This window comes from Oryctolagus cuniculus, chromosome 3 (genome assembly GCF_051225735.1).
Source record: "Oryctolagus cuniculus isolate XC-2025 breed Fujian yellow rabbit chromosome 3, ASM5122573v1, whole genome shotgun sequence".
NCBI classification, from domain to species: domain Eukaryota; kingdom Metazoa; phylum Chordata; class Mammalia; order Lagomorpha; family Leporidae; genus Oryctolagus; species Oryctolagus cuniculus.
Window position 1 is genome coordinate 73,977,682 of NC_142869.1, and position 14,253 is coordinate 73,991,934.

General features: G+C 35.9%; 1 protein-coding gene across 3 annotated transcripts in view; it reads right to left on the bottom strand.

Moving 5' to 3' along the window:
- XIRP2 (xin actin binding repeat containing 2) overlaps nt 1-14,253 on the bottom strand; it is a 78,157-nt gene that overhangs the window by 22,380 nt on the left and 41,524 nt on the right. For all 3 annotated transcript variants that reach the window (XM_008258699.5, XM_017342905.4, XM_008258698.5), the window contains exon 4: nt 27-113. In XM_008258699.5, the coding sequence (XP_008256921.3) occupies nt 27-113 (87 nt within the window). The remainder of the gene's footprint in view (nt 1-26; nt 114-14,253) is intronic.

Consider the following 14,253-nt stretch of genomic DNA (forward strand, 5'->3'; position numbering starts at 1 on the left):
GTGGAAAATATTGTTTAAATGGTTACCATTTTTGTTTCAAAAATATCAATTTCATGTGATTTTGAAACTTCTTGTTTGTTTCTTTCCACTTCCTGGATGCCATGGATTACTTCCTAAAAATAAACAAATAAATAATACAATTTAGCCTTTTAAATTAATGCAATTTCAAAGCCAAAGATTCTTTTAAAAAACTGAAGATTCTCTAATATATTAGTTGGCTTGGTGGTTGTAACCAATTCAGTGAATCAAAACTGTATAATCTTGGAGCAGACGTTTAGCCTAGTGGTTAAGAGGTTGTTTCAGATATCCACAGCTCACACTGGAATACCTGAGCTTAACGCCCAGTTCTGGCTCCTGGTTCCATCTTCCTGCTGATGCAGGTCCTGGGAACCAGCAGTGATAGCTCAATTAGTTGGATTCTTGCCATCCAGTTGGCAAATCTAGTTTGTGTTCACTGCTCATGACTTCAGCGCTAGATATTGGGGCCATTTGGGTGATGAACTGTGAACAACAGCTCTGGGTCTGTCTCTCTGCCTTTCAAATAACTAAAATAAAATAAACCTAAACCCACATAATTTATTATTTTATTATTTATATGTATATATTATAATACTTATATTATTACATTTTATTATTTATCTGTAGGCTGGAAGGCCTGAATGGTCTAATTGGATATTGGCAAGGGTGAGGCAGTTCGCATTCCTTCTTGCAGGTCGTAGGGGAGAACACATTTGTTTGCCTTTTGCAGCCTCTAGAGGCTGCCAGCTTTCCTGGGTTCATGGCCTCCTTTGCTGTCAGGCTAAGACCTTCTTCTCCTGCCATCATCTAATTACATCTTGTACTTTTAAGGACTCTTGCCATTATATTGGACCAACTCAAATAATCCATGATGGTATCCTTGCCATAAAATAAGCTGGATAGCAGGTAACTTTTAATTTCATCTGCAGTTTTAATTTTAGTTTGTCATTTGTGATTTCACATATTCACAGATTCTGAAGATTGAAACATAAAAGTGCTCAGAGGTCATTACTCTGTCTTACTAAGCAACAAATGTTAATGATGCATCTTGTACCCAATACTACAAATATGAATATCAAAAATGCAAGTGTTTAGTGAAAATATAAAAATTTTGTTTATAAGACTCATATTCACAGTAAAAATGTCATTTTTGTCTTCAAATTGGCCATCCAATATGACACATCCAGAATTAGATTGAAGAATATAATCAATAAATGTAACCACTATAAATACGTGCTACTATGCTAGGCTGTATCTTCTTATCTTTGCAAATGGAGTTTACTTTTGACTTTCCTTCAGTTAGAACAGGTGATCCTTATTGAAACTGGAGCTCTTGTTAATTGTGGTATTCTAGGCCTACATTTACTGTGGACCATGATTCTGACACAAGTATATGGCCAATAAAATGATTATGCCGTAGGTATACTGCCAGAAATTTTAGCAAAGGATATAGACATTTAACTGTACAAAATACCAAAACTACCAAATACTAATCCTTTAAAATAGGAGTATAAAATTAATTGATAAAATCTTGACTTCTAATTTTTTTTGCTAGTAGATTTTTAGTGTATGACATTTTTCCTCTAGAGTATTTGGTATACAAGGTTATATATCTGATTAAACAGGGCACAGACATTTATTTAGAGGTGAGCAGTATAATCTGTTCTTATATTTTTTATAGGTAGGTGAAATAAGCAGGAGAAGATGAACTAAAAGCCAAATACAGGCTTCTACTGTAAAATTTAGGTTATATCTCATCTATTTGAAGACCACTGTAGTAGTCAGAATGGTTTCTGAGCTCTAGCTAATAATCCACATATTTCAGATGGTATTTGATCACATCATTGACATACAATTGTACTAAGGAAAATTTCACATAATGAATGAACAGGAAGTAAGTGGATGAATAAAATGGCAAGCTCCCATTAATAAATAAATCCTATTCAAACTTCTTTTTTTGCCAGGATTATTCTAGAAACTGGGCATAAAACAATAAGCAAAATGCTTTTCTTTCTTAACAAGGAGTGTGTGAAAATAATCCATGTTCTTTTATATAAGTTCACAGAATCACAAGTTCTTATAATAAGATGCTTTGTACAGCCAAGTTTTTTCTTTCCTTTGTAAAATATTTTATTTAAGATATATAAATTTCCGGCCGGCGCCGTGGCTCAATAGGCTAATCCTCCACCTTGCGGCGCCGGCACACCGGGTTCTAGTCCCGGTCGGGGCGCCGGATTCTGTCCCGGTTGCCCCTCTTCCAGGCCAGCTCTCTGCTATGGCCAGGGAGTGCAGTGGAGGATGGCCCAGGTGCTTGGGCCCTGCACCCCATGGGAGACCAGGAAAAGCACCTGGATCCTGGCTCCTGCCATTGGATCAGCACGGTGCGCCGGCTGCAGCGGTGGCCATTGGAGGGTGAACCAACGGCAAAAGGAAGACCTTTCTCTCTCTGTCTCTCTCTCTCACTGTCCACTCTGCCTGTCAAAAAAAAAAAAAAAAAAAAAAAAAAAAAAAAAAAAAAAGATATATAAATTTCATGTATTTCATATATACAGAGTTAGGAACAGAGTGATCCTTCCTAGCCTACCCTCCCTTCCACCCACACTTCCCACCCTTCCTCCTTCTTCCTCTTTTATTCCCTGTCTTAATTTTTACAATGATCTACTTTCAGTTTACCTTATACTCATAGCATTGTGCTGGTGAGAATCCTAACAAAATTGTAAACTCTGATAGAAAAAGTGCAGGGACATAAACGGCAACTCTTTACATTCTATGACAACCGTTTCCACCTGTAGGGATCTAATGGGATTGTTCTGGGACTTTCTTATGCACACATCAAGAAATAGGAAGACTAAATGACAGTGAAACAACAAAGCAGAATGGTGACCTGAGCAGAATGGAAGGTCCTTACTGAGAGGCACTGTGACCATGTCTGCAGACTCTTGCTTGCGCCTAGAGGCCTGTGTGACAGCTGTAGCCTAAAGGCATACTTCAGTTACCTGCACAGTGATTTTAAAGTTTTAAATTAGTTAATGTCAACTAAAATAAAACTTTCATCCTGTTTTGAAACCTCTAAAATTTGGTAACATTTTATTTCAGAATACTGCCAAATTAAAAAAAAAAAATTGACGTCGTACAAAGAGTTCTCGTATGCCCCACACACAGCTTCCTCTGCTATTAACACCTCATTTTAGGATAACATATTTGTCACAATTAATGAACCATTCCCAGTTTCCCATATTGGTTAAATATAATCTCTTGGTTCATATTCTTGCATGATTGTCTCTGGTTCGGACAAAGTAGTTACTGACTTTTCGGTTGTGACATATACTTTTTGGTTGGCTATCATCCCTACCAGCTGTTAATATTTAACACCAAAATGACATTAAAACAAACTTGCCAAATTCAAGTTTCTGATACCTTCCAGTCATACTGGATGGATACAGTTAGCAACCTGAACCTCTGTACTGAGAAAACAAATGCAAAATATTTGGAGTAAGAAAACTATAAATAAATTTATATTTTCTTGTAGAAGATGACACAACCTAAAAAGTTCAATTATATATAAATTTTGTATAAAGTTGTAAGTTTCTGCTTTAGCACTCATGTGCTATTATTAAATAGAACTATAATTGCTACACTAGTTTGGTTAGAATCAATGCATCATTTTTACTACCCTCTGGTTACTGAAACTTTTATAAAATCTGTTTTAAAATGTTGCAAGATTTTCTTACTGTCATTTATCCTCTTTCATACTTTGTGACTAGACTAATTTGTATTTTAAATCTAGTTTTCCTCCATTCCCACTGCTGGTGTATACAGAATATAGGGCTAAGCAAAAGGATGAGTCATCCTAATGTTCAAGCAGAAATCAAATTGTCCAAATAATATAAAACAAAAAATTCTGGTCAAAATAAACCAAACGAATTCATATGAAATGATTCATGGAACTGTTCCTGAAAATTAAATTAAAATATAAGTGATGTTGCAAGAGAGATGAAATGCTGTTTTGTTTATAAGTGGATCAACCATTAGCCAGGGATAAGGTATTAGTATTAATTCCTTCCTTTATCACGTACACCTTAATCTTGGATAAGTATCTAAATCACATTTAAATTCAGTTTAACCACACTTAAATTCCTGCAGACATTAAAAAGAAAAAAAAAGACACGCTTTAATTTACATATATATATATGTATGGATGTATATATCCTAACTTTGGAAACTAATGGAGAAAATGCAACACAACTGCAAAACAATGTATGTACTGCTGACATTAATCTGATGTCAGCTTATATATTAGCCAAGAATATCACAATTTATCTGCTATTTATGAGGATATTTTTCAGTACAGAAGAATTCACATTCTACTTGCCCAACTTGCCATTGTTATTACCATTATAGGAAAAGACATTGTAAATTTCTAGCAATACAAATGCAAAGTCTTCTAGTGCATTGAGAAAGGAAACAGACTTTTTAAGTATGATGACTCAGTACTGTCACTTTTAGAAGGATTCTCAATAGAAAAGAATGAAGAAAAACTGGCAGAATAGTAGATGATAACTGCCTCACCAGAGTGGAAAAAACAGAAGTGAAATAAGCCAGTCCCAAAGGGACAAATATCATATGTTCTCCCTGATCGGCGACAACTAACCAAACACCAAAAAGGAAACCTGTTGAAGTGAAATTGACATTATGAGAAACAGTGACTTGATCAGCCCTTGTCCTGACTGTTGAGGAACAACTTAATACTCTATTCCTTTTAGTATTTTTTTTTTTTGTTCTACTTAATACTATTGGTTGAACTCTTTAACACACAATTATTCTTAGGTGTTTAAATTTAACTGAAAAGTGATCCCTGTTAAATAGAAGAGTGGAAATAAGAGAGGGAGGAGATGTACAGTTTGGGACATGCTCAATCGGACTTGCCCCAAATGGTAGAGTTAGAAACGTGCCAGGGGATTCCAATACAATCCCATCAAGGTGGCATGTACCAATGCCATCTCACTAGTCAAAATGATCAGTTTCAGTTCACAATTGATCATAATGATATGTCTAAGAGTCAAAGAGATCACATAAACAAGACTAGTGTCTGCTAATACTACCTGAAAGAATTAAAAAGGAGAGAACGATCCAACATGGGAAGTGAGATACTCAGCAGACTCATAGCATGGCAGATGTCCTAAACAACACTCTGGCCTCAGAATCAGCCCTTAAGGCATTTGGATCTGACTGAAGAGCCCATGAAAGTATTTTAGGCATGGAAAGCCAAGACACTCTCGCAAAAAAAAAAAAAAAAAAAAAAAAAAAAAAAAAAAAAAAAATGCTGGCATCCCTTATGGGCGCTGGTTCAAGTCCCAGATGCTCCACTTCTGCTATGGCCTGGGAAAACAGTAGAAGATGGCCCAAGTCCTTGGGCCCCTGCATCCATGTGGGAGACCCAGAAGAAGCTTCTGGCTCCTGGCTTCGGATTGGCACAACTCCGGCCATTGCGGCCAATTGGGGAGTGACCCATTGGATAGAAGACCTCTCTCTCTCTCTCTCTCTCTCTCTCTCTCTTTGCCTCTCCTCTCTCCGTGTAACTCTTTCAAATAAATAAATTCTTTTTTTTTTTTTTTTTTAAAAAGGACAGTGAGGCTTGTTGGAGAGAGAAGACTGTATTAAGAATGCAATAAATACTCAGTGGAAACATACACTAAATTAGAGAACCTTTCAAAAAAAGAAAAATAATTAAATGCTTTTTCAAAAAGAGTTTTATAAAAAGATATTCATGGTGAAAAATAGTTTGTATATTCTTTTTTAAGTGAATTGTCATTATTCATTGAGCTGATGAATTTGATGTGTTGCCAAGCATCACATATAAATAACAAGAATACATTGGGGGGAATTACTATGACACTGAAAAATTCAATTGAAATATTTATGATGCCAATGAAAAACACTGCCTCACCCTCATTTTAATTTACGTTAATAGGAAAAAAAACATTAAAAGGAATCAAACATCAAGGCAAGTGTAAGTCCTAATTCCTTGTATCACTCAATAATCTCAGAAGTGAAGCCCCCCCCAGTTTTACTTGGTTCAAAGCACTCCTGCTTAAAGTAATAGGAGTATAGTAGTTGGATTACCAGCTTTCAAGAGACTAATGATGCAGAACATTAGAAAAACTTAGGTTAGCAACTTTTTTCCTTTAAAAATACATACAGACACATGAACAATGCAGGATTACTGCATACATTTCAGAGAAGTATTCTCATCAATTAACTTCAACTCTTTCTTGACTTAAAGCAATCATGCTTCAGTTATATTTAGCTATAAGGAGAAAACAGCATTTTTATAAAATATACTTAGTTTAAAAGTGAGAATTTTGGTTTTCAGAAAAGGAGAATTCTAGATAAAACAGCTTTAACTTCTAGAAATCTAACTGTCCTCTTCTTCTCCAAAACTATTATTTATAGAGCCATATTCCACAGTCCAAAAATGCTGAAGACTCATAAAATGAACATATAAAAGATGCACTCCCAACTGGGTCATCTAACATTTTAACTCTATAAATAATATTTATTTGACAAAGTAAAGAGCAACTTACATAAAAACACTCAATTTGTAATAAATAAAGGATGCTTTCTAGAAGTTTTATGTAGACATATGTTAATATATATTTGTGCAACACTCCAATCCAACATAGACAGAAAACTTCTTAAAACCAAAGCAGCACTACAATATAAATAAACATAAAAGTAAATCAAAAGAAGTTGAAACTTAAGTAGGGAAATTACAGATAAAAAAGTCTGCAAAAAAAAAACTTAAAGTGTTTTAAAGAAAAAGAATACTAGTGGTAACATTTATTTTATGCAAATTAATACAAACCAAAGTAAAAGAAATCATCCAGTGGATTTCAGAGTCCTGCCAGTGATACTTAAATACCTCTTGCATATGGAAATGTAGTAGTGCCCTCTCTACCCTAGAATTTACGACCCATTCCACTCCTTACTTGTTTAATTTGGACTACTTCACTTGTCTTCTAAATTATCTTCTTCTGTCTAACCTTAACCTCCTTCATATCAATCCCATATATCTAGAATATTCTTTCTTAAAGGCATATCTATTCATCTTACTCCCCTGCTTAAATTTTCTCAATGGCTCTTGATTACCTTAGAATGAAGTGCAAATTCTTGAACATGGCTTATAATTTTCTCTATTATCTGGCTATTGCCTATATCTCCAGCTTGATTTCTTCATATTTTTACAAATATATCATGCTATTTTACCTTTTGGCATAAGTTGTTCCTTTGTCTGGAATATATTCTATATGCAAAAAAAAAAAAAAAAAAAAAAAAAAAAGAAAACCTTCAAGTCTCAATGGAAACATTCTTTCTCCTGAGAAATCCTTCCTCTCTTTCACTCAGATTACAGTTTATACAGCTTTCTTCAGTCCAAGGAGCCTCACTGGTATTTTACATCACAGACTCTACCATGTGCACTTGTTATTATTTGTTATATACTCTCCATGATAGAGTGAGCTCCATGATTGATGACAAAATAATGTAACACTCATCATTAAACCTTTTGTATCTGACATATGGTGAGTACATAATGATTTTTTATTTGACAGAGTTAGGCAGTGAGACAGAGAGACAGAGAGAAAGATCTTCCTTCTGTTGGTTCACCCCCCAAATGGCCACTACGGCCAGAGCTATGCTGATCTGAAGCCAGGAGCCAGGTGCCAGGTGCTTCCTCCTGGTTTCCCATACAGGTGCAGGGCCCAAGCACCTGGGCCATCCTCCGTTGCCTTCCCAGGCCATAGCAGAGAGCTGGACTGGAAGAGGAGCAACTGCGACTAGAACCCGGCGCCCATATAGGATGCCGGCACCGCAGGCAGAGGATTAATCAAGTGAGCCATGGTGCCGGCCCCGAGTACATAAAGATTATCAGCTGAATAAATAAACAAGCAAATATAAGACGCGGGCTATAGAGTCAGCCTTCCTAGGCTGGCATAACATTTACTCCTTTTCTTCAGCAAAGTTGCTTAGCTCTTCCATGTATCCATTTCTTGATCAGTAAAACAAGAGTAATAACACTGCCTATCTTAGAAGATTATTGAGAAATGGAAACGTTTATAGATATATACATATAAATATATATAAAACATGGCTCACATGTGCTACATTAGTGCTTTCTATTTTTACTTAAATATTTATTACACACTTAAAATTTTTAATATTACAGGACACAGTCATTTACTTTTTATTAAAATTGTTAATATTACAGGACACAGTCATAATTAAGGCAGAAAAAAAAAGATTAAATGAAAGTAGATTGTGGCTATGTCATGCATTTTACCAGCGTTCATCATACAAGTAGCTAAAGAAAAATCCAGTCTCCTTAAGTTCATTATGTGTCCATTGGAAATGTAGTATATTTGGGGATTTACTCAAAGTGAGAGAAGAAATAGGAGCCTGTACATGTTATGACAGTTCCAAAACATTTTGGTCCCTAGGGCATGAAACTATTCTGAAGAAATACAGCAGAGAGTGGGTTTGTGATCACCTACCCAGTTTTCCTGTAGTTCTTTCATGAAATATTTAGTGAGCTATCAATTCATAGTAATTTAATATACCTTTATACAATTTTTTCCACACCTAGTGTTTTCCTAAAGGTCTTGCTGTGTGACTCTCATATTGACACTAGAGAACATTAACATTTGCAAACTATTTTCTTATCAATCATAATTCCTGGTTTTAAGCACTGGAGTCTGTATTAAAAAAAAAGGAAACATTATGTGTCAGGGGTGGGGAGTGCATCTCAAGTAATCTGCAGGACACTAGGAATTAAGACTCAGAGAATTTGCAGCCAGTAAAATTACAGAATATAGTTGCAGAATTGTCCAGCAAATGTACCCTTATTGTACCACTGGGTGCTGCTGGTGCTACCAGTAAAGTGAACTGGATGTTGCTTCTGGAATAGTTATTTCTTGAAATAGATGTAGCTAATCTCCTGCCACCAGCCAAAATGGCTTCTGAGTGGTCCTTGCCTCTCATGTCTCTAACTTCAAATACAAAACCTGAGCTGGTGATGATTGATTAGTAAAGTCTGGCCCACTGGCGTGGGTCCTTTATCCCAGGAAGTCTAAAAGAGTGAGTGTCTGGTACTATCAATATCCCCTAGTAGTAGCTGGTTCTTCCTTATGAGGTTATGTAATAGAAGGTGGTTAAGATGTACAAAAAGTGAAAACTATATTATTGAACAAAAAACTGAGGTCTTCTCAACAAAATGGAAACCAGTTAAATAAACAAGCAAAGGTGTGTCACTCATTTTTGGCGGTAGATTATATAGCAGAAAGCACGATTTAAGTCTTACAATGAAACCCATTTGGGCTTATTTCTTGGCTATGTATATGTCGTGTGATATTACAGTGACATGTAGGAAGACTCTGAACTAAACAATTTGCCTACTAACAGTGTTATAAAAAGTTCCTGTTGTACAAATATCCTTCCTTCCTTCACTGTTCCTTAATCTTCATGGCTATAAATCTTTTTAACTTGGAAGGATGGCATTCTAAACCTTATATAAAATGCAAACAAGAAGGAAGAAGGAGGATGAGGAAGAGGAGGAAGGGGAAAAGGAGGAAGAGAAGTAGTGGAGGAGGAGGAGAAGAACACAATTGGTTCTGATCTAAGTGTTGTTAGGCTATCCATGCAAACAAGGCATTTTGGGGCAAATATTCATTGTGACTAAAAATGCATTAATCTGATTTTTTAAAACAAGGAACATTGGAATAACTGAAAAGAAATTAGTTGTAATTGCTCTGGTGAATGCATCTACCAGTGCTTGGGAAATGAAAAGAGATTGGAGCAACAAACAGGAATGTTAAGTTAGGGGTGGAGTTGATCATCAATTCAAGTGAGAAATCGGGTCAATAAATCATAACTAATGCAGCCTCACTTAGTATTCCCTTTGGTAAATGCCTGAGACAGATGTTGAAGCAGCACTGAGATGACAGGAATGGTTGCCACTGATAGAGTGTTGATAAATATGAAGATTCTTTAAACCTCAATAACCTCACATTTCTTTAAAATTCTACCACTTTAGCAAACTCTTTTAATATCAACCAGTATAAGGAATTTAAGGAGAATTTTTTGTGTAATTTTAAAATAAAGACAAACCGTGAATATAGTATATTAATTAGAATCTCATTGGCCAGATATTTTGAAGAAGCATATTTTACACCTAAAATCAATAAATGGCATATTCTAAATTCAACATGCATTTGTGGCGTACTTAGAGTACAGGCTTGATGATCTACTTTGTCATTACCACAATTCCCTATACAATAATGAAAGCCCTACATTATAAGGAATAGGAGGAAAAGGAGTTGAGGTAAGAATAAAACATTCTTGATAGATAGATAGATAGATAGATAGATAGATAGATAGATAGAAAGGAAGGAAGGAAGGAGGGAAAGGAAGGAAGGAAGGAAGGAGGGAAGGAGGGAAGGAAAGAAAGAAAGAAAGAAAGAGAGAAAGAAAGAAAGGAGGGAGGGAAAGAAAAAGTAAAGAAAGAAAGAGAGAAAGGAAGGAAGAAAGAGAGGGAGGGAGGGTAGGAGGAGGAGGGTATGAGAGAGAGGAGAGGAAGTTAGGGAGGAAAAAATAAACAAAATGTGGCTTGGGGAAATTTTTTGTTAACATTTTTATGATGATACTAAATGCTGATTATAAGCACCTCATAAATTGATCCCTATCCTAAAATACTGTACTGACTTCTTTGAAGTTTCTCCCCCACTCCCACCCCAATCTCCCTCAAATGTTTCTAAACGTTGCAGTATGCTCAATCACTGTATTGGAGTATCATAATTCTCAGAGAACAATTAATGAATTTCTAATGTCATACCAGGAATACTATTGTCTCTGGAAGGCACTGGGATTTACTCAAGGAAAAGAAAGGTCGGGTGAGCTCTTGGTTTCCCCTACTGGTGTTGTTCTAGTGGTTGATTTATGATGTCTACCATCAGTGAAATCGAGACTTTGTGATGCAATGATTTGCTTTGTTTTCACTGTTGAGGAACAATGTTTTTTGTTTGTTTGTGGGTTTTTTTCTCATACTATTTGTTGAACTCTCTATTTGTGTAGGGTTAACCTTACAAGCAGAAAGTTAACTGAAAACAGATCTTTGTAAAAAATAAGAATAGGAATGGGAGAGGGAGGAGAAAAAAGTGTAGGAGTACGGGCAGGACAGAGGGAAGAATCACTATGTTCTTGAATTTGTATATATGAAATGCATGAAGTTTGTATTTCTTAAATAAAATAAAGTATAGAATACACACAAAAAATAATGGGGAGCGAAATGAGGAGCCTCCATTCACTCTTAAAGAAATGAACAGAACCTTAGCATTTCTATGCACATCACTTAGGGAAAAAGGGTAAAGAAGCAGCCAGCAAAAAGGCTGTGACAAGAAAACGAAATCTTGGCCGGTGCCGTGGCTCACTAGGCTAATCCTCCACCTGTGGCACCGGTACCCTGGGGTTCTAGTCCCGGTCGGGGCGCCAGATTCTGTCCCAGTTGCTCCTCTTCCAGTCCAGCTCTCTGCTGTGGCCCGGGAGTGCAGTGGAGGATGGCCCAAGTGCTTGGGCCCTGTACCCGCATGGGAGACCAGGAGAAGCACCTGGCTCCTGGCTTTGGATTGGCACAGTGTGCTGGCTGCAGCGTGCCGGCTGTAGCGGCCATTTGGGGGTGAACCAACAGAAAAGGAAGACCTTTCTCTCTCTCTGTCTCTGTCTCTCTCTCTCACTGTCTAACTCTGCCTGTCAAAAAAAAAAAAAAAAACACAAAAACCAAAAAACAAAAAATGAAAAGTTATGAGGTTTCTGAAGGAGCTAAAAAAAGGAAAAACTTCCCAAACATATCTCTACAATAGTATGATGCTAAGGACAAAGCTTCTGTCTTTTGCTTCTCCCAAGCCTTTTATTTTTCCAGCTTTAGTTAGTATGACAATTGTAATTATGCAAATCAATAACTAGATGAACATCCAAAAGAGTACACAAGTTGGACTTAATCCATTCTTTTCCAAGGATCCATGAGGAAGGGTTTATTTTGAGAAATATAGACTCAGAAGAAGCAGAAAGAGATAATATATATTCTGATGTCAAGTATTTACAATAAACACCCATTTGTCATAAAAGTAACTATGTGGAAAAATATTTTGTGGATTTCAATAAATCTACCAGCATGCAGAGTCTATCACCCTATCACTTTAGTGATTACTTTCATTGTCCTATTTTCCTTACATCTCACAGAAGACTAACATCTAAGATATTTTGATTCTGTGACTGCCAATCCATTATAACAATTTGAAAATATAGTCAATTTAATTAGTATGTCATAAAATATTATCTGTACACTTGATAATTTTTTTCAATATAATTTACAAAAGATAGCATTTCTACGCTAATTTGAACCTTCATACAGGAATTGGGATGGTACAAGTTTTTCTTCTACTTCAACTTTCCTTAAATGTCTACTCTTGTTCAAGTCCCTGTTCAGGCATCAAAAAAAAAAAAAAAAAGTCTACTCTCCTGATAAAGGACAGAAAATTCTATTATGGTAAAAGACCTATATTTTACAACTTTATCAGCATTGAATATTTGTTTAAATCACCTACTCAAGCCCTGACAACCTCTGCTGTGACCTTGTATCTTTGGGGAAAAGATTCAGGCATCACTTCATCAAAGGAACCCTGTGATAATAACAACACCACGATTTTTTTTCCCAAAGCAATCTCAATTCATTTTGCTTTAAAGGGGTGCAGAATATATCTGTGAGTGCTGTTTTGCTCTCTAAATGAAATTGAAAATGAGTTCTATAAGAATAAATAGGTGTAAAGAAACAGAAGACCCACAATACTATTGAGAAGAGAAGCTGTAGTTGTGGAATGGCAATAATTGGGGTAAACATTGCTCCTATATATTCTATTTTGGAGACAAAGTAAGATGAATCCTAGAGAGAGGTCCAACCAAATCAGATTTTCTTGACAACACTTGACTCTGGGTTTGCAACTCATTTTACTTATGGATGCCCGTAGTATTCACTGAGGTGCTGCCTCCCTGGGAAACAGGGCAAAGGTAGCCTCCATATATTAATATTTTTAAACTTCTGTGAACAACTGGGAGATTAGTTCACCCAGCTTTTTTTTTTTTTTTTTTTTGGCATAGAAGAGAAATCTAGGATAAACGCATGAATTAAACAGAGTACACTACTTCTCCATGAAATTAGGTTTCAACCAAAGAACCGGGCATGCGTTCTACCTGTGTCTTTACCATGTGGGGTTAGAATGAACTTCCCTTTGTGCTATATTGGTCCCCACAGGGAGGGAAGAGTGAATTCCTATATGCACCAGCAGGATGACTCATAACAACAAGTTCTAAAGAAAGAAGCTGAAGGTGCAGCTTCAGCAAGGTGCAAAGGGACCATGTCACGCCTCAGCCATTACCATTAACTTCATCTGGGGACAGCAGAGGTTGAGAGTTACAGTGGATGGCTATAACGTAATGTGATTGATGTTAGTAGGTCACAGAAGACAGTCTTGCTATATTTTATGAGCATATTCTGTATCCGAGGGAAGGACCACACAGTGGTTTAGTTATATAGAGAACAAAATGACTGTGAATATAAGTATATTATTTAACAAGGTTTTCCCTTATAGTTAAGTAAAGCTCTATGTCTTCCATAAAACAATATTATTGGTATATAAATATCAAAGGAACAAACTGAAGAGTGATTATGTTTAATATAGGCATACTTTTTCATAAAAAATGGAATCACTAATAAGGAGTGAAATTCCAACTAATTAATTGTTGCTATATTAATCTAACAACTTGATTACATTAGGTTTTTTGTTCTATTGTTTTATTTTTTATGTTTTATTATATCTGTCTTCAGTTAATTTCTATCATTCTCTCAGTTTATTTTTAAAATTCTAATATATTACATATATATGAAAAACTCCACTCTATATTATCTGCTATTAACAGAGGAGTTAGCTGGAGTTGAGGAATTAATAAATTGTTTGCTTGGTTCATTGGTAACCATTAATGTCACTATGATTTCTTTAAGCACTTGCTTTCTCTGTATTCTCCAGTTTTATGTTCTAGTCTTTGGTTGCAATAGGCACCTCAAATGAAATGTAGCATAAGTAGAAGGTCCCTACTGTTGGGGGGGGGGTGCAGAATATGTTGTGCATGTGG